Source organism: Rhinopithecus bieti, unplaced genomic scaffold (genome assembly GCF_001698545.2).
Source record: "Rhinopithecus bieti isolate Rb0 unplaced genomic scaffold, ASM169854v2 scaffold_27022, whole genome shotgun sequence".
In the NCBI taxonomy this organism is placed as follows: Eukaryota; Metazoa; Chordata; class Mammalia; order Primates; family Cercopithecidae; genus Rhinopithecus; species Rhinopithecus bieti.
In genome coordinates, this window is record NW_016812251.1 from 253,863 (window position 1) to 276,659 (window position 22,797).

Below are 22,797 nucleotides of genomic sequence, written 5' to 3' on the forward strand. Positions count from 1 at the left end.
GCATGACGAGCTGCTTCCCCTCACGCGGCCCAAGGCGCACACGCTCGATCCACGGCCACGCCCGCCACACACTCGAACACACACAGGGCCTTTCGAGGGTCCGGTTGCCATGTCAAGCAGGCGCGGTGAGCCCGGCCCTCCCGCCCCCGGACGAGCCCGATCAACTCCCACTCTTGGATGGGCCGTGTTCCTTATTACAATGCATCATTTGCGTAGGCACTCGGCGGCCGCTGTCTGCCGTTCACCAAGCACCGGGGGCTGGGCTCGGGGCTCGGGCTCCGGCGAGAGCTCGGGCGGGAGCCCAGAGAGAGCCGCACGGGACCTCAGCCGACCCCAGCTCCCTCCGCCACCTCGCCCGGGCCCGCCCCGCCCGGCCCCGCCCTTTCAGCCGCCCCCACCCCTTACGCCCCTCACCCGGCACCCGACCCTGAGCAGCCCCCCCCGCCTCCCGCCCCGGCCCCGCCCCCTCCCCTCTGGCCCTCGCCACCGGTCCAGGGAACGGTGCGACAGGCGGGACCGGTGGGACCAGCGGGAGGCGACAGGCGGGACATGGCCGCGGGCGCCGGGAGGGTCAGCGCAGCCCGCTGGCCCCGGCCCGCGCCTGGGTTTCAGCACCGCGGACAGCGGCGTCGGCATGAGCGGGCTACATCCCGGCCCCGCCGTGCCCATGAAGGACCACGACGCCATCAAGCTCTTCGTGGGGCAGATCCCGCGGGGCTTGGACGAGCAGGACCTCAAGCCGCTGTTCGAGGAGTTCGGCCGCATCTACGAGCTGACGGTGCTGAAGGACCGGCTCACCGGCCTCCACAAAGGTGCGCGGGGTCAGCCCAGCCCAGCCCAACCCCAGTCCGATTAGAGTGTGGCCCGACCCCAGCCCTGCCCCAGCCCTAGCCCTGCCGAGAGCCAGTCCAACACCAGTCCAATATCAGCCCCACCTCAGCCCAGCCCCCTTCCCAAATCACAGAATTTTCTCTCTGACATCCTCCCTCTGATTATCACTGTGGTCCCCTAACATGTTCTCCACTCTAACCTCCAAATTCCTGGCCTCCACCTCTCACATCCCAGCAGTCCCTGCCTTTCAGTTGGACCTCTCCGCCACCTCTCCCATCAGACCTAAAATTCCGGAATTTGAAAACTTACTCCACCTTCTAGATCTCGAATACCCTCAATTTCCCAAACCCTGAACCCAAACATTCCTGAATCCTCCAACTGGTGGCGCCTCACTCAGGCCTAACAACTCACATGCATATCTTGGACTTGCACCCCTCCTTCTGGCCTCCTAGTCCGGCCATCCCCCTCAAGAGCCTTCTTTTGACTCTCAGACTGCCAACCTAAAACACTGGAGACTCAAACCCTCCCCTTCTTCAGAACCCAGACCTGTCTAACACAAAATCCAATTCAGTTCCCAGGAGGCTCTCAGTTCCAAATACCCCCTCATGTTCAACCACAGCCCCAATCTCTCCTGCCCTTTACCAGAATCCCAATGCTGTCCACCTCTTCTGATTCCAGTTCAGAACCCTGACCTCAGCTGGGAACTCCTGCCACCCTGTGTCCCTTTCCTCTTGGATTTCCCTCAGCTGAATCCACACTTCTTTCCTTCTGTAATCCCCCTACTCCTGTGCCTCTTCTTTGCTCCTCCCCAATCCTCTTTATGGCCTCCTTCTTTCCCTCCCTCACAGGCTGGTCACAATCCAGACCCATTCTCAGGGTGAGTCAGGCTGAAGAGACAGAAGGAGATCTTCTCCCTGCCCTTTCTAGAGAGACACAGGAACCACAGTCCTGTTCGGCCACACCCCTTTCTTCCTGTAGAGAGAGGGAGGAGGCTTGTTTACATGCAGAAAAGTCTGTCTAAGCAGGGCTGGAGTAAGAGAGCCAGAGTCACATGTCATACATGGGCAGGAGAAGGGGAGATGATTTGAGAAGAAACCCTCTTATATCCTCCCCCACCATCACCACCACGCTGTGGTTTCACATTTTTGCTGGGAAAGAGTCACCAACTATCCTCCATGATCTTCCTAAGAGAGGAGTGGTGGGCCTTGCGTAACAGCTTAAGGTACATTCCTAAGGACTGAGAGCTGGAATCAGACTGCCACCTCTTCAACTTGGAGGCCTTGTAGGGTTCCTCGGCACACTAATGTAGGCACTTCGAGAAAATGCCAATAGAAGGGTTAGGACTGTCTGGCTAGGAGTACAGCTTCCACCCTTTGGGGTGGGGTTGTGTTAATGGGTGTGTGAAAGAACAATACCACACCCTCTAGATTCCTTCTAATGCACTCCCACTACCTGCCTGTCTGTCCATCCCTCTATAGCAACTCATTTTCTTATTTTTAGACATTGATTTCAGTATGTAAGTACAAAGCTAATCTTTGTAGACCATCTGTACAATAAGGGAAGTGTATAGAATACCCTTAAATCTCACTCTTCTCACTATCAAGAGTCTGAACTGTTCCCTCATCCTCTCTCTTTTCATTTAGCTCTAATTCTGTCTGTTACTTTCATTCATCTGTCTCTCAAACCATGCTTCTCTGTCTTTTCTTCCCTTCATTCTTCCACCCTCCATCCCGGCTAGTCCACATGGGGCTTCTTTAGGCAGCAACTGGGCCCCTGAGCCTTTCAGACAGGCAACCCTGCCCGATTTGGATGTCGGGTGATATGGGTTGGTGGCAAAAGACACAGCAGGAATGTTAAGTGGAATCAGGTGTTTGGTGATTTATTTCCAAACTAAATCAAAACTCTCCAAGGCAAGTGTTACCTTCCAAGATGATTGTGGAGGGTCTCCAAGTCAACATCTTCCTCATCCTCCCCCCAGCAACAGTGACTCATTTTCCTTTCGATGGCTGGATACCGAGGCAGGCAGCCACTTGTTACCCAAGTGCTTTGAAAACAACCCCAGCTTGGGAGTTAAGACATTCCAAATCCTGCCCTGCCACTGACCCACTCTCTGGGCTTCAGTTTCCCTGTTGATATGATAAGAGTTTTGCTCAGTTCTCTAAGTTCCCTTTAACTCAATGAATGGCCGACAATAAACCCATCTTAAGGGGGCAGCCCTGTAGAAGAGGCCAGAAAAAAATGGTCCCATTTGCCTTTCTAATATGCTGAGGTCTAAGTGGAAATCTGCCCCAAGTTCCTAATGGCTCACCATATCCACTTTCTCCTCCTTCAGTCGTTCTCCCTCCTACACTCAGAAGCCTCCTTTTGAAAACAGATCTTATCTCACAGATCTGCTTAAAACCCTTTAAAGTGGCTCTCCATTGCTCTTAGGAAAAAGTTCAAAATCCGACTGAGGCCCACAAGGCTACATATGACTTGATTCCTGCATACCTCACTAGCCACTCTGCCCCCATGCACCAGCCTCCAACCACACTAACTTTCTATCCATTTCCCCAACACACCAAATTCTTGATTCAGCCTTCATATATGCTTTTCCCTCTGTCTGAAATAATCACTGTCCCTTTCATCACCTGATTGTTAAGGACTCAGTGTTCTTGTTCTTGAGGACTCAATGCCTTCTTAGAGATATTACTCAGCCCTTTGGACTCGTTTAGTGGCCCCTCATGATTTGTCTAATCCCCATGAGGGCAGGGAATGTGTCTGTCTTGTTGCCACTCTATCCCCAAGCTCATCAAAAGGCCCCACCATAATAAGTAAGTGTTCAATAAATATTTTCTGAATGAATGAGTGCTCTGTGGCTGTTGGAAAGGAGGAGAGTGCTGCTTCAGTGCTTCCTAGCAGGCTACAGGTCCTGAGGCTGAACAAAGAGAGGGCTGAACTTGACACTTTGGCTCAACCTAGACCTCTTCGCTGCCCCATATCTGCTGGCCCTTTTAGAGGAGCCAGATTTGGGGCACAATAACTCTTTAAGAAGCCCTACCTCAAAGCCCTAGGAGGGTTGACAGATCAAGATCCTTGAACAGGATTAGGGGGTCCCTGGAAACTACCACCTATGGGAAGCCATTAAACCAATCCCATCTTCTAAGTCTCAAATCAATCCATTCCCCAGCTTCAAACTTAGGGGAGGGAGATATGGAAAAGAGCTGGGAGGTGCTGGGGTTGGCCCCCAACCCTTCTTTTACTCTTTTGCCTCCTCCCATCTGAAACTGAGTTGAGAAGGAATTGAGGCTGATCCTGGGAGACTCCATGAGTCTGAATCCAAAAAGGAAGGGGAAGTCTGGGTTAAAGATGATGATAAAGCTGCTTAGGGAGGTTTAACCCCAACAGGACTTATGACTGGAGTGGGGAGGGGAGATGTGGGATTGTATGCACATGTGACTGGGTGTGGGTACATATGTTCTCTGGGCAGGATGCCAGAAGCAAATGAAAGACAGCCAGAGCCTGGGATACTGGTCCCCAGGCACAGGAAGCCCCTCTCTCCAGAAGTGGGAGGCAGAGAAGGCTTCTCAGAAAGCAGAGTCCTTGTTTAAAGGAGAGTGGCCTTAAGTTTGTCAACTTAGTGGAGTATTTCAAAGAAGAATAGTTGGGGGTTTCAGGAAACTCCCTGAGCCAGCCTCTTCCTCCTCAGGCTGTGCCTTCCTCACCTACTGCGCCCGGGACTCTGCTCTCAAGGCCCAGAGTGCACTGCACGAGCAGAAGACCCTGCCAGGGGTAAGTTCTCCAGGTTGGGGGGCGGGAATCACCTCAGGCTGGGGACAGTGCCCTGTGTGCATGCCAAAGCAGCATGTGGCGGCTGGGTTGGGACTAAGAACTAGAAGCAGAATCATCTTTCTAGGAGACGGCTTCCTATACCCGAAGAGCAACAAATTCTTTGTTATATCCAATCTTCTCACTCAAAAAAGGGGCTCAAGATCCTTGGGCCAGGCGCTCCACCCATATTTAGGAGAGACATCAGTGTTGTGGGCTAAGCTAGAATTTATTCAACTTGGCTCAGATTATGGCTTTGGGCGTCACTTGTCACTGGTGTGAGCAGGTATTCAGATACATGGGGTAGAGGTTCTGCTGGACTGGAATCCCTTTTTCTCTAGGGTCTTTGCTGGCACTTCTCTCTAGTCCTTTTCCTGTAATGGTTTTTTCTGGTGTCTTGACTCACTAAGATTGTCTTCCCTCCACACTGCAAACACTCGGCTAAAGTTAGGGGAGACATGATTCTACTAGGCTTATAGGCACCAATGGTACCTGGTCTGGTCTTGGCTAATGCATAATCACTCCACAAGAGGCAAGTTGGGACCTATTGACCATGTGGTAGAATGAAGGGGTGATCATTAGTAATTAGCATGGGTTTACCAAGAGCAAGTCATGCTGTACAGCCTTGTTTTCTCTTGTCCAAGAAACGGTGTGTCTAGAACAGAGCACTATTTAAATGCCATTAACAGGCCAAACTTGGGACTATGTCCAGTTCTGGGCCTCAGATTTAGGAGAGTCGTTTGCCTACAAGAACGAGATGAGGATAAAGTTGGCCGGGCACGGTGGCTCTCGCCTGTAATCTCAGCACTTTGGGAGGCCAAGGCGGGTGGGTCACAAGATCAGGAGATTGAGACCATCCTGGCTAACACAGTGAAACCCCTTCTCTACTAAAAACATACAAAAAAATTAGCCGGGCGTGGTGGTGGGCACCTGTAGTCCCAGCTACTTGGGAGGCTGAGGCAGGAGAATGGTGTGAACCTGGGAGGTGGAGCTTGCAGTGAGCCTAGATCGTGCCACTGCACTCCAGCCTGGGCGACAGAGCGAGACTCCATTTCAAAAAACAAAACAAACAAACAAAAAAAAACAAAAAAAAAAAAGGAGAGATGAGGATGAAGTAAAGGCACAAGATATATTTGGAATAATAGTTTGGAGGAGTTGGGATGATTTAACTGGAGGAGATAGGGCTTAGAAGGACTTTAATAAGGAGGCATCATAAGCTAATAATTAAAAACACTGGTTTTTGAGGCTGAGTGTGGTGGCTCACGCCTGTAATCCTAGCACTTTGGGAGGCCAAGGCGGGCAGATCACCTGAGATCAGGAGTTCGAGACCAGCCTGGCCTCCATGGTGAAACCCCGTCTCTACTAAAAATACAAAAACTAGCTGGACATGGCAGATGCCTGTAGTTCCAGCTACTTGGGAGGCTGAGGCAGGAGAATCACTTGAACGTGGGAGGCGGAGGTTGCAGTGAGCCAAGATCATGCCACTGCACTCCAGCTTGGGCAACAGAGTGAGACTCAGTCTCAAAAACAAATACACACACACACACACACACACACACACACACACACAAACAAAAAACCCACTGGATTTGAATTCCAGCTCTGCCATTTGTCAGTTCTGTGTCTCTGGGCACGTTACTTGGACTCCTGAGCTTCAGTTTCTTTAGATATGAGGAATGGGTTATACTAACACCTAGCTCACTTGGCTGTAGTGAGGATTACTTGAGGCTTAGCAAGTGCCTGGCACAGAGTAAGATCTCAATAAGTACTACTGTTGGGGTTGGGGTAACTACCTTCAGATTCTAGAAGAGGGGTTTGGTTTTCTATGAGTGGCCCCAGAAGGCAAGATTTGGATCAGTTAATATAAGAAACAGACACTGATTTCAGCTCAGTATAAAGAAGTTACTTCTCTGAATTGAAGCTGCCAAGCAATGGAGCAAGCTTCACCAAAAGCTAATCAAGCTGTTAATGGGGTGACAGCTCCTAGAACCAATCACAGTAACTGAAGCACCTTGACCCTCACTTTTGGGGACTAAGTGCCAAGTAACACCAACTTGTCACCATCACTGATCCTCTGTATGCAAGCTCCTGAGTCAGAGAGACCTGTGTGTGGATCCAGGTCCCACCACTCACTAGCTTTGTGACTTTGTGCAAGTCTTTACTGCTACGCCTAAGTTTTCTCATCTGTAAAGTTAAACTCATAGGGTTGTTGTCGTGGTTAAATGAACTAAGTCATTAGGTGAACTAAAGTACTCAATGCTGTTCTTGGCAGAAAATAAGCACTTAATACGAGTTAGCTGGTGGTAGTAGTGATAGTAACAGTAATAGTAACAGCAGCATTAGTAGGAGTAGGAGTAGAACTCATCATTCATCTAACCATGGGAGCAAATGACTTCTGCTGCTAGAACGGAGAGTCAATGAGACAAGCTGTAACATTCCATGTGGGAAACAGCATGGTAAAGGTGCAGACACAGATGGAACAGGTGGGTGTGAAATGCAGCTGGCACTGTAGGGGAGGCCCACATGAGCATGGAGGGAAGCTGGAGGGAAGATCTACAGAAGGCAGCAGTTGAAGATGAAACTTTAAATGCCAGGCTTTACCCTGACAGGAAATGGGAGGGCCCCCCCCAAAAAAAATTAAGATAAACTTTGGGAGGAAAAACATCTCTCTTCCACAAGACACAGGGCTCTGCTAGATAAGGGGTACCTGGAGAGCTCCATGAGGTCAAGGGTACCTGAGATAAGGGCTGTGATGCCCTTAGAGTACTGCGAGAATTTCTGGAGGAGAAAAGCAAATAATATTAATGAGCATTTATTGATACTTAGTCTTCCTACCACTTTACACTGTATAAGTCATTTAATCCTCCATAAAGAAGATTGTTTGTTTGTATTTGAGACAGAGTCTTGTGATGTTGCCCAGGCTGGAGTGCAGTGCCGTGACCTTGACCCACTGCAACCTCCACCTCCTGGGTTTAAGCAATTCTTCTGCCTCAGCCTCCTGAGTAGCTGGGATTACAGGTATACACCACCGTGCCCAACTAATTTTTGTAATTTTAGTAGAGATGAGGTTTCGCCATGTTGGCCAGGCTAGTCTTGAACTTCTGGTCTCAAGTGATCCACCCACCTTGGCTTCCCAAAGTGCTGGGATTACAGGCATGAGCCACCGTGCCAGGCCTAAATAAGGTATTGTTATTGGCATTCCCATTTTACAGGTGAGAAAACTAAGTCATAAGAATCAAGTGACTTGCCCAATGTCATATAGTTAATAATGGGAGTATCTGGACTTTGGGCCCAGTTAATCTGGCCCTAGAACTCATTCACTTAACCACTGTACTGTGACCTGAGATAACTAGGTAGCAGACAGGGGTCTTAGGTTCTGGAGAGAATGGTGACTGGGGACATCTTCCCCCTCTCACTGTTCCATCTGCAGGTCTCCAACATGGACCAGCTTCCTCTGATACTGTTAGCATTGGCTTTACTCGCCCTCTCCAGCTTAACAAAGTGAAAATTAATATTTAATTATTCTCCTAAATGAAAATCAATGACTGTGTTGGCCAGCCCCAGCAATGCCTGTGCCATCAATCTTTCCTCTGGGCCTGCCAGGGACAGCAGCAACTTTAGTCACCTGGCCTTAGGCCCACTAGCATGGAGAGAGGACTGCCCAGCTCTCTGCTACCACTGGGTCCTGAGCACAGCTGCCACCTGCTGGAGAAGCAGGGACAAGACTTTAATCTGAATTCCTGCTGGCATCAGGCAGGACTGTCGCCATGGAACCAGAAAAGGCTGGGTCAGCCCCCAAAGAGAAAAGTCTGAAACCCCAGGGGAAATTTCACAGTTTGTTTGTTTTTTGTTTTTTGGGATTTTTTGAGACACAGTCTCATTCTGTTGCCCAGGCTGCAGTGCAGTGGTGCCATCTCAGCTCACTGCAACCTCCTCCTCCAGGGTTCAAGTGATTCTCCTGCCTCAGCCTCCCAAGTAGCTGGGATTACCGGCACCCGCCACCACGCCTGGCTAATTTTTTTTTTGTATTTTTAGTACAGACGGGGTTTCACCATGTTGGTCAGGCTGGTTTTGAACTCCTGACCTCAAGTGATCTGCCGCCTCAGCCTCTCAAAGTGCTAGGATTACAGGTGTAAGCCACCACTCCCGGCCAAGAATGTCATGGATTCTGATGGACTGACACCTTCTCTTGCTTGGCTCCTCTCCATTTGTCCCCTGACATGTTCTGTCCCTATGAAAGCTTGCCTCACTATTTGAGAACTCCTTCAAACCTCGGTTGATCTGTCCCACCTGGCTCCCACCTCCTGCAGCCTCTTCCTGATGAAGCCAGAATTCCTTCTTTTAGCCTCACTTTATGCTCCAGAATCCACCTGAAGAAGGTGAGGCCTAGCCTCAGCCCCACTTCTGGGATGCAGAAGCTGCCTCCCTCTTTGTTTATCTCCCTGTTCCTGACTTCCCTTCCTTTGGGAAGCCATCCCTTCAAACACTGTGAAGGAGGCAGATTTTACTGAGTGAGGGAGTGCATTTGGTTTTGCAGGTTGTACCCTGCACAAAACAGCTTGGGTGCAGAGGGCAGATGGGGGCAAAAATCCAGCCATGCTCTATTGACCAAGTCATGCTCATTATTTCAAGGCTTTGTCAGCCCAGAGGAAAGAGCACATTTTTTCTCACTCATCCCAGGGCTGGGGAGTGCCTTTTTATATTTACAGAAAGGCACTGCGTGTGCTAGCAACCACTTCATGAATGAGTCTGAGTCTTTGCCCTCAAGATGCTTCTTAAAAATGAGCCTCATTGCATCTCACTGGGGCATACATCTGGGCAAGTAAAAGAGAGACTTGAGAGACTTTTACTTGGGGAGGGAGTCCCAGGGTCAAACCATAAAGGAAAAGGCCGGGTGCGATGGTTCACACCTGTAATCCCAGCACTTTGGGAGGCCAAGGCGGGCGGATCACTTGAGGTCAGAAGTTTGAGACCAGCCTGGCCATCATGGTGAAACCCCATCTCAACTAAAATACAAAATACAAAATAAAATAAGTAAATAAGTGAAAAAAGAATAAAAAGAAATGGGGAGGGAGTAGATGCTTTGCAGAGGAGATGTTATCTGAGCTGAATCATGATCATATTTTATCATATTTGAGGATCTAGAAACCTAAAAGACAAGAAATTCTGGGGACAGTGTGAACACTGGCAGGGAAGGTGTCTAGCAAAGATGGCTAAGGCTCCACATGAGTAGAGAGAATCGTGCATGTTGGGCAGCAGTGGAAGCAAGACTCACAAGTTTTGACAGCCAGTCTTAGAATCTTGGGCTTTAACAGGAACTTGCAATGGGGGAACAGAGGTGGATTTTAAGCAGAGAAGAGTAAGAGACTAGTTTCAAAAGATTACTCTGGGCCAGGCATAGTGGTTCATGCCTGTAATCTCAGCACTTTGGGAGGCTGAGGCTGGAGGATCGCTGAGCCCAGAAGTTTGAGACCAGCCTGGACAACATAGTGAGACCCTGTCTCTACAAAAATTTTTCAAAAATTAGCCAGGTGTGGTGGTGTGCACCTGTAATCCCAGTTACTTGGGAGGCTGAGGTGGGAGGGTTGCTTGAGCCCTGGAGGTTGAGGCTGTAGTGAGCTAACTGCACTACAGCCAGAACAAGATCCTGTGTCAAAAAAAAAAAAAAAAAAAAAGAAAGAAAGAAAGAAAAAGAAAAGATTACTCTGACTATGGTGTGAAGAAGGTTGGGTTGGAAAGGAAGGAACACTGGAGGCTGGATTACCCTTTAGTGCAATGTTGCTTGAGTGCAGATGAATGGTGATGCTGGCCTAGAGCTGGAGATAGGCCAGGAAAGGAGAGGAGAGGTTAGACTTCAGAGCTGTCCAGGATATCCACATAGATTCTAGAACCAATGGGACTTGACAGTGGGTTGAATTAGAGGAGGGGATGAGGTAAAACAAACTACTAAAAATGATGACGTTTGACTTTTTTCTGTCCCACTCTGCCCTGCACCTCCTGACACCTTTCCCAAACCTACCAGTGTTCCCTTCCTCAAGAAGGTTCTAATAACTGTCTTCCCATGGAATGGGGAGTGTTGAGGGTGTGAGTGCTGAGTGAAAAGAATAGTTGGCATCAGGGCAGAAGAGTCTGAAAAGGGCGATGCTGAGCCCAAATGGAGGAATTTTAGACAAGTCAGGGCAGAGAGTTAGGTAGGGTCTTGCTCTCCTTTCTGCTCACTGGGGCAGAAGGTCCAGGGCCCTGTGCGTGTCTCTGCTGCCTCTAACCTTCCCCACTCCATTGCCTGGAATAGGTTGTTCTCTCTGACATTCTATCCCTTGAATTCCCCTCCAGGTCTGGGCTCTGAAGCAGACATGGGCCTGGACTCCATCTGGGAAATTCTTAAGAGAACAGGTGCTCAGCCAGGGCAAGAGCTCACCTGAAGTCCCAGGACAAGTTTTTGGCCCAGGAGGCAATGTCCTCTTTTCCTCAAGGGGGACTCCTGATTACCTCATCCCACTGCCATGTCCCTCCTCTGTCCATGGCAGGAATAAGGTATATATAATCGGTTGCCCAGGAAGCTCATGGGGGCAGCTCTCTTTCTCCTCCAGCCACACGTAACATACCTAAATCCCAGGTGTCCTTCGTCACCACTGCTCTGTGGGGACTGAAGGCTCAGAGCCCTGCTCTCCCCGATTCTGTTCTTATTCTCTCAGGTTCCTCCCCTGGGAAGGAGGAACCCAAGAGGTTCATCCTTGTACCCCCAAACTCCCACCTTCCCCAACTCCCAAGCTATGAACCTGAGAGTCAGCCAATATGCCCTCTTCTTCCCAGGTCCACATATCCAGTAGAACTATAGTCCAGTTAATTCTTCCTATGCATCTGTTAAATCTGTTCATTTATTTCTATCCAGGTCACACTCACCTCTCACCTGTGCCTCTGATCGTCTTTTCTCTAATTACTCATTTTCCAATCCTTTCTCCACATAGTGACAGCTTATGGGATCCTTCATAAGACAAAACTGACTAGATGATTTCCCTACTTAAAACTCTTTCCTGGCTGGTCATAGCGGCTCACACCTGTAATCCCAGCACTTTGAAAGGATAAGGTCCAAGGATCGCTTGAGCCCAGGAGTTCAACACCAGCCTGAGCAACATAGTGAGACCCAGTGTCTACAAAAAATTTTAAAATTAGCTGGGCATAGTGGCACATACCTGTATTCCCAGCTATTTGGGAGGCTGAAGTGGAATAATCACTTAGCCCAAGATTTGGAGTTTGTATTGAGCTATGATGGCACCACTGTACTCCAGCCTGGGCAGCAGAGTAAGACCACAGGTCAGGAGTTTGAGACCAGCCTGGCCAACATGGTGAAACCCTGTCTCTACTAAAAATACAAAAATTAGCTGGGCGTGGTGGCAGGTGTCTGTAATCCCAGCTACTCAGGAGGCTGAGGCAGGAGAATTGCTTGAACCTGGGAGGCGGAGATTGCAGTGAGCCGAGATGGCACCACTTCACTCCAGCCTGGGTGACAGAGTGAGACTCAGTCTCTAAAATAAATAAATAAATAAAAATGTTTTAAAATTTTTTAAAAATCCTTCCCTTCCCTGGATCCTCATTGCCTTTGAAATACAACAAAGTCAAAGTCAAAATTCCTTCATGCGGTTTTCACAGCCTTCCCTAATCTGGCCCTTGCCTACCTCTCAGTTTCATATCCTTAACAACAATAAAAACAACAACAACAACAACAACAACAACAACAAAAACCCAGCCAGGTGCGGTGGCTCACTCCTGTAACCCCAGCACTTTGGGAGGCTGAGGCAGGCGGATCACCTGAGGTCAGGAGTTCAAGTCCAACCTGACCAATATGGAGAAATGCTGTCTTTACTAAAAATACAAAATTAGCCGGGCGTGGTGGCGCATGCCTGTAATACCAGCTACTCAGGAGGCTGAGGCAGGAGACTTGCTTGAATTTGGAGGCAGAGGTTTCAGTGAGGCAAGATTATGCCATTGCATTCCAGCCTGGGCAACAAGAGCAAAACTCTGTCTCAAAAAAAAAAATAACTTTTTATATCTGTGGTATCTACTGAGATCTAGCAATTGTCATTGTCGTCACAACTCTGCAAGGTAAGATCATGATTCCCCCTTCACTAATGTGGATATTGAGGCTCAGAGACCTTAGAGAAGCAAGTGATAGAGCCAGGATTGAAATCCACATCTATCTGCTAGGAAGCAATTTGCTCTCCCCTGGCTACTCCCATGCCAGGTGCTCACCAGAAACTTTGCTCCTTCAGACTTGCAGCTCCCTGTCCATACCCTAGCCATTCAGCGTGCTCAGCCACCACTCCTACCTCTCCTATTATCTCTACATGGCCAGTGATCCCAGTCCTGCAAGGCTCAGGTCAAACATTGCCTCTTCTATGCAGCTTTCCTGAGTCAAATTTTTCAGCTGGAGTCTGCCTTTTCCACAGCCCTTGACCTTGCACTCCCCCAAGGCCCTGGTCCCTCTGTGCCTCACTATTTGTGTTCATGCCTTAAGGAGTTGAGGCCGGGCGCGGTGGCTCAAGCCTGTAATCCCAGCACTTTGGGAGGCCGAGATGGGCGGATCACGAGGTCAGGAGATCGAGACCATCCTGGCTAACACGGTGAAACCCCGTCTCTACTAAAAAATACAAAAAACTAGCCGGGCGAGGTGGCGGCGCCTGTAGTCCCAGCTACCCGGGAGGCTGAGGCAGGAGAATGGCGTGAACTCGGGAGGCGGAGCTTGCAGTGAGCTGAGATCCGGCCACAGCACTCCAGCCTGGGTGACAGAGCAAGACTCCGTCTAAAAAAAAAAAAAAAAAAAAAAAAATGGAGTTGAGCAGCACTCCAATGCAAAAATCATGGGCTTCAGCCTCAGACAGACCTGGGGATAAATCCCAGCTCAACCACTTACCCACCATGTGATCTTAGACAAGTGATTTCACCTCCCTCAGCCTCAGCTTTCTCATCTATGATATGGGGACACTCGTATTCCCTTGCAGAGTGGTTGGAAGGATTTAGAGACAATGAAGAGTCCCAGGAAGGGCCTGGCACAGAGTGGGCTCTCAGGAAATGGTGACATTATCTTCCCCTCTGTGAGCCTATGATGAGAGAATCCCCATACAGATCATCACCGTCTCCCATGAAGAGATGCCCGGGGCTCATCACAGAATACAGGAAATGCTGGCAGCATGCCTGAGTGGTGGAAGGTCTAGGTCAGGTCCAGGGGAGAACATGTGTGTACCACCCGATGCCCACTCTCTGTTGAAGGGTGGTGAAGTGGGTAGGAGGAGAGAAGGGGGCGTCCCCCAGAGCACCATCTCCCAGGAAACCCAGCCAGGGAGGAAGCTACTATGGAAACTGCTGCTGTCACGTGTGCTCGTCACTCTAGGTTCCAGAAAGAAATTCTCAGGATCTATTTAAGAACTAATAAAATAATGATGGTTTTGCTCACCCTCACTGCCCCCCACCCCAGGCTTCTACTCTTCTGGCCTTCTTCCCTACCAGGCTCCTCCCTGCCTCTCCTGCACCTGCTTCCTGACCCTTCATCTCCTCTTTTCCTTCCCCTCTCCTCCAGTAACTCTCTTTCCTTGCCCCTTTCTAGGACTGTCTTTCTCTCACAACATTTCTGTCTGCCGGTGTTTCTTCATCTTTCCCTGTGTCTCTGCTCTCCATGGCTCTGTTTCTTGGTCTCTCCTCCACAATCACAGGTGGTCATGCCCAGGGACGGGTCCTGTCCTCCTGGTCCCTAGTCCAGGCCAGTCCAGACCTGTCAAGTTCGCCCTGATCTGCTTGGATTGATCTGTCATCCCCTCTAGACTGCAACCTGAGTCCTGTTGGTGTCTCGGCCCCCACCCACAGCCTGGTACACTGCAGGTGCTCCACCACCAGCGGGTGGGTGTGTCAGAGCCCTGGGTGGGAGGGGAGTTGCGCTGGTTCAGGCTTGGCCTGTTTTCCTTTCCCTTTTTTTTTGTAAGCCCTCCCTGCCCCTCCCACCCCCAAATTTGATCCAAAGGAAATTGCTCAACTGTGACTGCCAGGGCGTTACCATGGTTACTGGGTAGCACTTGTGGCTATGGTAACAGGAAGCTGCCTGTTGTCTCGGCAACAAGCATATTGGTAAGGGATGGAGTGGCCCCTGATTGGTGCAGAAGCAGAGCATTTCCTGAGGGGAGGGGGTCAGATCATCACCTTCTCAGGCCAGATGGGCATCAGTACCCCTTCCTCCATGAACGGGAAGGCCGCTGTTTTTTCCTCCCGGCACTCAGCTGCCTGCCCCTCAACAATAATTCCTCACCTCCCACGCACCCAGCTCTTGGCAGTTTACAAAGACCTTTTGCGTCCCCATTACCTCATGTGATCCCCACAACACCCATGAGAGGAAGGTGAGATGGGGATTCAATCATGAATTCACTCAGGGTGGTTGGGGGATGGGAATGTGGGGGGGATATATTGAAATCACCTAGGAGCATTTTCAAATTATACAATCCCCCAACTTAAGAGCCTCATCTGGTTCCTTGGTGATTTTTATCTACACCTCATCAGGAACCCCTGAATTGAAAGGTGAAGTTGGTGGGAGCGGGGAAGGGATGGAAAGAGAAGTCAAGCTGCTTTCCAGGCTTATAACTTGGGCGACTGGGAGGATCAGGTTGGGGCAAAAAAAAAAAATCAGCTCTTGTTTGGGTATGTTGAGTGAAGGCGCCCGTGGGACTTTCTAGTGGGGATGTCCAGCAGGCAGCTGGTAACATGGCTCTGAAGCTCAGAAGAGAATGCAGGCTGGAGATACAGAGCTCTAAGTCAACCCTGTGTGGAGAGGAGCTGAGGCTGTGGGTGTGGACAAGACTATCCAAGAAAAGTAGGAAGAGCCAGACAAAAAGGGCTGAGAATGGCGCCTTGGAAAACTCCAGCATCCTCAGGGAAAAGGACCCTAGGGAGGGGATGAAGCAGGTGAGTGTGGAGACTCTAGTGATACAGCAGCTTGGGGAATGTTTTCCTCATTCGAAAAATTGAATCTGGCCAGGCGCAGTGGCTCACGCCTGTAATCCCAGCACTTTGGGAGGCTGAGGTGGGCGAATCACTTGAGGTCAGGAGTTCAAGACTAACTTGGCCAACATGGAGAAACCCTGTCTCTACTAAAAATACAAAAATCAGCCGGGCCTGGTGGCACGTGCCTGTAATTTCAGCTACACAGGAGAAGAAGAAAAATTGAATCTGAGAAAGGATGGCTTACTTAGAGTCGTACAACTATTAAATGACAAGTTGAGGGCAGATAGCACTGAGTCTGATTCCCAGACTCTTTCATCTAAATGACACATAGCGTGGTAGTCTCCATTTTAGACATAAAACACAAATCTGCAGTATCAATTCTACCCTCCTTCCCAATTCTCTCATGCAAAGCCTTTAAGTAAGTCCAGAAGCCAGAGGGACAGGCCTCACATAGCCCCTACCCAGAGCCCCAGGCAGAAAAGTCTCTTTAGCCGCTTCATTCCACCTTGTGCTTACCACTAAGTTCCTGTCACCCATCCCTGCCAGTTTCAGCACCTTCTAAATTCCTGGGTTTAAGGAAGGAATCTTGGAGAAAATCTGTAATCCCAGTGCGGAAGTGATGGAGTGCAGAGTTCAAAGGGGCTAGAGCTCAGATCCTGAGGAGTCCAGGGGTCGAGAAGCTGGGGGCTCCAGGACCAGGCAGTCACGCTGAATGGGTGTGTTGGTCCGATGTCTTTCAGATGAATCGTCCGATCCAAGTGAAGCCAGCTGCCAGTGAGGGCCGAGGAGGTAACGTCCCCGTCTGACCAACCTCAGGCTGCGACCCGTGTAAGGGAGGGTGGGCCCACACCTGGAGTCAGTCCTACCCATGGCTTAGTATGACAGCTTCCCTGGGTCAAGGGGACAGGTGGGGCTTAGAGTTGCTGAGCCCCAGAAATAGCTCAGCCTTCCCTACTCAGACTGAGCAGGGCTGGGGTTCTGAGGAGCCCAGACCCAGAAGAGGCAAGAAGGGCCTAAACAGATGCCAGTGATAAAGGGAGTTCTTGCCACTTACCCTTGGAGAGACATCATTCCTGTTTTGCCACATGGAACTTTCAGGATTTCGTTGTTGTTGTTTTTTAAGAATCAGGTGGGGGGGGCGCAGGCGCGGTGGCTCAAGCCTGTAATCCCAGCACTTTGGGAGGCCGAGACGGGTGGATCGCGAGATCAGGAGATCGAGACCATCCTGGCTAACACGGTGAAACCCCGTCTCTACTAAAAAATACAAAAAAAAAAAAAAGCTAGCCGGGCGAGGTGGCGGGCGCCTGTAGTCCCAGCTACTCGGGCGCGCCAACTACTCGGGAGGCTGAGGCAGGAGAATGGCGTAAACCCGGGAGGCGGAGCTTGCAGTGAGCTGAGATCCAGCCACTGCACTCCAGCCCGGGCGACAGAGCGAGACTCCATCTCAAAAAAAAAAAAAAAAAAGAATCAGGTGGGGGTTATTCTCCTTCTCTAGATCCTTCTGATATCAGAGAACACAGTCTACTCCGGATTGAGGCCATTCCTTCATTGTAATTGCCTGGTTGTTCATGGTAAAAGATGAGGCTGGTACAACAGACTTTATGAGCCATAGTAAGTCCTCTATGCTGAGGACCATGTAAATCTCTGATAGCTACACTTTCCTGGTAGAGAAAAATCAGAGCTCCTTAAGAACAGGAGGTGGGCTGGACACGGTGGCTCACACCTGTAATCCTAGCACTTTGGGAGGCTGAGGTGGGTGGATCATTTGAGGCCAGGAGTTTGAGACCAGCCTGGGCAACATGGTGAAACCCCGTCTCTACTACGAATAGAAAAATTAGCCAAGTGTGGTAGTGGATGCCTGTAATCCCAGCTACTTGGGAGGCTGAGGCAGGAGAATCACTTGAACCTGGGAGGTGGAGGTTGTAGTGAGCCAAGATCATGCCACTGCACTCCAGCCTGGGCAACAGAGCGCAACTCTGTATCAAAACAAAAACAAAACCACATAGGACAGGTAGAGAGCCTGTGCTTTCTTCCGACCAGCTGGGTTCTGGTCAGCTTCCGTGCTGTAAAGGCAATGCTGGCTTCTGGTGTCAGTTCTTGGTGTTTTTCTCACCCTCGGATCTTAGATCCTTCCAGTGTATCAGCCTATAGCCCTCCCTGATGTCTGCTGACTCTTTCTCTTGGGTAAGACTCTCTTCCTGTCCCACCCAAGATCAGCCATGGCTTTGCTAGCTGAAAGAAACTGCCCAAGTTCAGGAACAGAATGGAACCCAAGTGATATAAACATGTATTGAGTCCTACTAATTCTGTACCCCTCTCAGACTTCATGCTCAGTCTGAGAACCCACACACAGTTCTGGTGATTTTGTGGTTCCATTGTGAAGTTTGTTCCTCCAAGAACAAACACAACCTAATGCTTTAGAAAGTCACAACCTAACACAACCTAATGGTTTAGAAAGTCAACTTTTTGGCCGGGCACAGTGGTTCATGCCTGTAATCCCAGCACTTTGGGAGGCCAAGGTGGGAGGATCACAAGGTCAGGAGGTCGAGACCATCCTGGTTAACACGGTGAAACTCTGTCTCTACTAAAAACACAATAATTAGCCGGGTGTGGTGGTGGGCACCTGTAGTCTCATCTACTTGGGAGGCTGAGGCGGGAGAACGCCTTGAACCCGGGAGGCAGAGCTTGCAGTAAGCCAAGATCGTGTCACTGCACTCCAGCCTGAGCAACAGAGGGAGACTCCATCTCAAAACAAACAAACAAACAAAAAAAAAAAAAGAAAAGAAAACAAAGAAAATCAACTTTTAAAATGGCATTGGATTTTGCTTTTAAAATGTAACATTTGGCAACAATGTGGAACAGCCTGTCCCATTTAAGTTTTATATCCGTGACCTCAAACATTCTATAAACCTTCAGAATCAATGGTCACACCTGACCAGATATATTTACACCAGTGAGCCTGTGTTTTCTAAAATTATTCCTGAAATCAAATCCCTTAGTTTACCATTGGTTAATAATGGCTTCTTTATCTGATAAGAGTACTGATGTCAATGAAAACAATCTAAGGGATATCAAGGCCAACATATTCTTCCAAAACCTTCCACTTTCTTCTGGAAGGGATTATTGCATGATTTTTCTTCCCATCAAGTAGGGATCATCAGCTCAAATACTACAGGAGCCCAGGTAGGTAACCTTAAATGGGTGAGACCCCCATGATTTAATAAAATAATTTACAGCTGGGCATGCAAGCTGGTGCCTGTAATCCCGGCACTTTAGGAGGCCAAGGTGGGAGGATGACTTGAGCTCACAAGTTTGAGACTAGCCTGGGCAACATAGCAAAACCCTATCTCTGCAAAAAATATACAAAAATAAGCTGGTGTGGTGGCATACATCTTTAGTCCCAGCTACTCGGGAGGCTGAAGCAGGAGGATTACTTGAGCCCAGGAGTTAAGATGACGCCACTACACTCCAGCCTAGGTGACATAATGAGATCCTGTCTAAAAAAAAAAGTTCATTTTAATTATATTAAATGTTGGCAACTAATTCAATTTCTGAAAATAGACCAGCAGTGTGAGAGCCTACCCAACCTATAATTGCTTCTTTTTCCATCTGCCATAAAGGAGGATTGCTCTGTGCACACATGAGCTTTTTTATTTTTATTTTTTGAGATGCAGTTTCGCTGTCGCCCAGGCTGGAGTGCAGTGGCGCCCTCTCCACTCAATGCAACCTCCGCCTTCTGGGTTCAAGCGATTCTCCTGCCTCAGCCTCCTGAGTAGCTGGGATTACAGGTGCCCACTAGCACGCCCGGCTAATTTTTGTATTTTTAGTAGAGACGAAGTTTCGCCATGTTGGCCAGGCTGGTCTTGAACTCCTGACCACAAGTGCTCTGTCTGCTTTTGGCTCCCAAAGTGCTGGAATTACAGGTGTGAGCCACCACACCCAGCCTAGCTTTTTAACAAAAAAAGCTACTTTATCTTCTGTCACTTGACTTTTGATGTAACAGTGTAGTAGTAGTCTTACTTTTAATCAATAAACATGAGGTTTGTGGTTGAAATAACCAACACACATATTATATATTTTATGTTTTTATTTATTTACTGATTTGTCTGTTTATTTTTTAATTTTTTTTAGAGACAGTGTCTCACTCTGTTGCCCAGGCTAGAAGGCAGTGGCACCATCATAGCTCACTGCAGCCTTGAACCCCCGGGCTCAAGTGATCGCCCTGCTTCCGCCCCCCGAGTCACTGGGACTACAGGTGCATGCCACTATGCCCAGCTAATTTTTTGTATTTTTATTTTTTGTAGGGACAGGGTCTCACTTTGTTGCCCTGGCTGGTCTCAAACTCTTGGCTTCAAATGATCCTCCCACCTTGACCTCCCAAAACGTTGGGATTACAAGCAAGAACCACTGCGCCTGGCCCCTGTTGTATCAATTTTAATAGTTATTGGTAACACTTGTTAATTCTATGCCTACAATGCAATTAATATTAGCAATACATCAGGATCTGTCTGATGGAAGATGCCAAGGTCCTTTTCTGTCATGGCCATCCCTTGCAGCCTTGGCAACACTTTTCTCAGAGTACCAGAGGTGCATCTGGGTCTTTGTGGAATATATTATAGCAGCCTTTTAATGTATTCCAGTGAGTTTGCATAAATTCTGTAGCTAAGTTCCACGCTGTTCCTATACTCCACACTTCAGGCCTATATTTTACATACTGTGGCAGCTACACATTGAGCAGTACACTATTAAAGGAAAATGCATCCAACTTTCTAAAATGAAACTATGGCCTAACATACATCAAATACACATAGTGTCAAAAACTTTTCCCTCAGGGCTGGGCGTGGTGGCTCACACCTGTAATCCTAGCATTTTGGGATACCGAGGCAGGTGGATTGGCTGAGCTCAGGAGTTCGAGACCAGCCTGGGCAACACAGTGAAACCCTATCTCTACAAAAATACAAAAAAAAAAGAAATTTATGATGCTAGAAAACAATAAAAATAAATTAAAATACAAAAAAATTAGCTGGGCTTGGTGGTGTGTGCCTGTAATCCCGGTTACTTGGGAGGCTAAAGCAGGAGAATCGCTTGAATCCAGGAGGCGGAGGTTGCAGTGGGCAGAGATCGTGCTACTGCACTCCAGCCTGAACAGAGAGAGACTCCATCTCAAAAAAAAAAAAAAACTTTTCCCTCAGCATTTGTGTGTATTTGAACATGAACATTAAAATGTTTGTATGGGTAAAATTCAAGGTTCATGTATTTTTGATGTTATTTTGTTTTGTTTTGTTTTTGAGACGGAGTCTCACTCTGTTGCCCAGGCTGGAGTGCAGTGGCATGATCTCGGCTCACTGCAAGGTACAACTCGGCTCACTGCAAGGTACAGCTCCACCTCCTGGGTTCAAGAGATTCTCCTGCCTCACTCTCCTGAGTAGCTGGAACTACAGGCGCCTGCCACTGCACCCGGCTAATTTTTGCGTTTTTAGTAGAAATGGGGTTTCACCATGTTGCCCAGGCTGGTCTTGAACTCCTGACCTCAAGCGATTCACCGGCCTCAGCCTCCCAAAGTGCTGGGATTACAGGCCTGATCCACTGCGCCTGGCCTAGGTTCATGTATTTTTAAAATGTTAACCACAAATTATATGAGGTCAGAAATAAGGATCCCCACATCCCTCAGACAACGGTAACTAAATAAGTCTGTTATATTTGCTGTTTAGCATAGGGACTGTAGCTGATTTTTCCTCACTTACATTTTCTCTAGTTTGGAAACACCAATAAGTTAAACTGTAAGTACCGATCTTATAGGAAAAGTATTTTTTAGTCCTAAAGCAAAATATTAAAAATGATTGAATTGTATATTCTTTCCTCTTTCAAATTTCATAGCATAGAATCAATACATAAATCACAGTGGTGATTGCTCTGCTTGTTCCACTTCTCAACTTGGCTGTATCCTTTACTCAGCAAATATTTATGTATCCAAGATGCCTAAGGTACAGAAATAGGTTAGGTAATCAATCCATGCACTCTTTTGACTTTAGTTATTTTCTTTTAACGTTCAAACTTAAAACATGCTCCGAGGATTTTAAAATATATTTTGAGGCATCTCGTTTTTTAATCCTGCAATTTGGTTCAATTCAAAAGCCAATTATCTGTTATCCAATTAACCCTCCTATCACTATCTTATAATTGCTTAAGTAATTTCTGCCTGAATTTGCAAGGGTTTGGTTCGATGTCAGCCTGAATTTTGAGTATAACCATATATGCATATATGACTATCTCACTAGCAGAGCCATTTTTCTTGGATTTCGCGGTAGAATTTTCAGAATTTCATAGTACTGGGACATATTCTCTGGCCTAAATCAGAAATAGACCCTAACAACAACTGTTCTGTCACAGTCAGTTGACAGTCATATCTGTTATTGGTCCTTAGACGAATTTAATTCTAAAAAGTATTTTCCAACTAAGATTGGATAGGTTTCACCCGTACTACTTGACACTTTCCTCACGTTAACTCTTCACTTCCTGAAATGCATTCTACCCCCAAAGGTAATGAGAGGTGCTTTCCTTAGGCTTGGCTCAGAGCAGATCACCCAAAGCTGATTGTCAGAACACTTTTAGGTGTACAGTTGCTAGAGCTAAGTACATTCACATTGTGTAACCAATCCTCAGGACTTTTTCTTCTTGCAAAAACGGAAACTCTGCATCCATTAAATGATTCTATATTTCCCCTTCCTTCAGCCTGGCAACCATCATTCTATTTATTTCTGTGAGTTTGACTACTCTAGATACCTTATATAAGTGGAATCACACAGTATTTGTCCTTTTGTGACTGGCTTATTTCACTTAGCCTATCTTGAAGGTTCATTCATGTTGTAGGATGTGTCAGAATTTCCTTCCTTTTTAAGGCAGAATAAATACGTCTTTGTATGTATACACCACATTTTGTTTATCCATTCATCTGTTGGATATTTGGGTACCTTCAACCTTTTGGCTTTTGTAACTAATGTTGTTATGAATATAGGTGTACAAAATATTTCTTCAAGATCTTGTTTTCCCAGGCACAGAAAGACAAACACTGCATTATCTCACTTACATGTGGAACCTGAAAAAGTGGAGCTCAGAGAAGCAGAGAGTAGGATGGTGGTTGGCAGAAGTTAGGGGCATCATGGGGGGTTACAGTAT

General features: G+C 48.1%; 1 protein-coding gene across 10 annotated transcripts in view; it reads left to right on the plus strand.

Moving 5' to 3' along the window:
- Positions 1–266: 266 nt before the first annotated feature.
- The window catches only part of CELF6 (CUGBP Elav-like family member 6), a 36,058-nt gene continuing 13,527 nt past the window's right edge, over positions 267–22,797 (plus strand). For 4 of the 10 annotated variants that reach the window (XM_017895783.1, XM_017895786.1, XM_017895785.1 and 1 more), the window contains exons 1-3: positions 492–812; positions 4,520–4,602; positions 16,362–16,410. In XM_017895783.1, coding sequence (XP_017751272.1) covers positions 635–812; positions 4,520–4,602; positions 16,362–16,410 — 310 coding nt within the window. In that variant the 5' untranslated portion in view covers positions 492–634. Of the gene's footprint in view, positions 813–4,519; positions 4,603–14,409; positions 15,021–15,353; positions 15,583–16,361; positions 16,411–22,797 lie in introns of those variants that run through there. The other 6 variants (XM_017895782.1, XM_017895784.1, XM_017895788.1 and 3 more) reach the window with 6 other exon arrangements.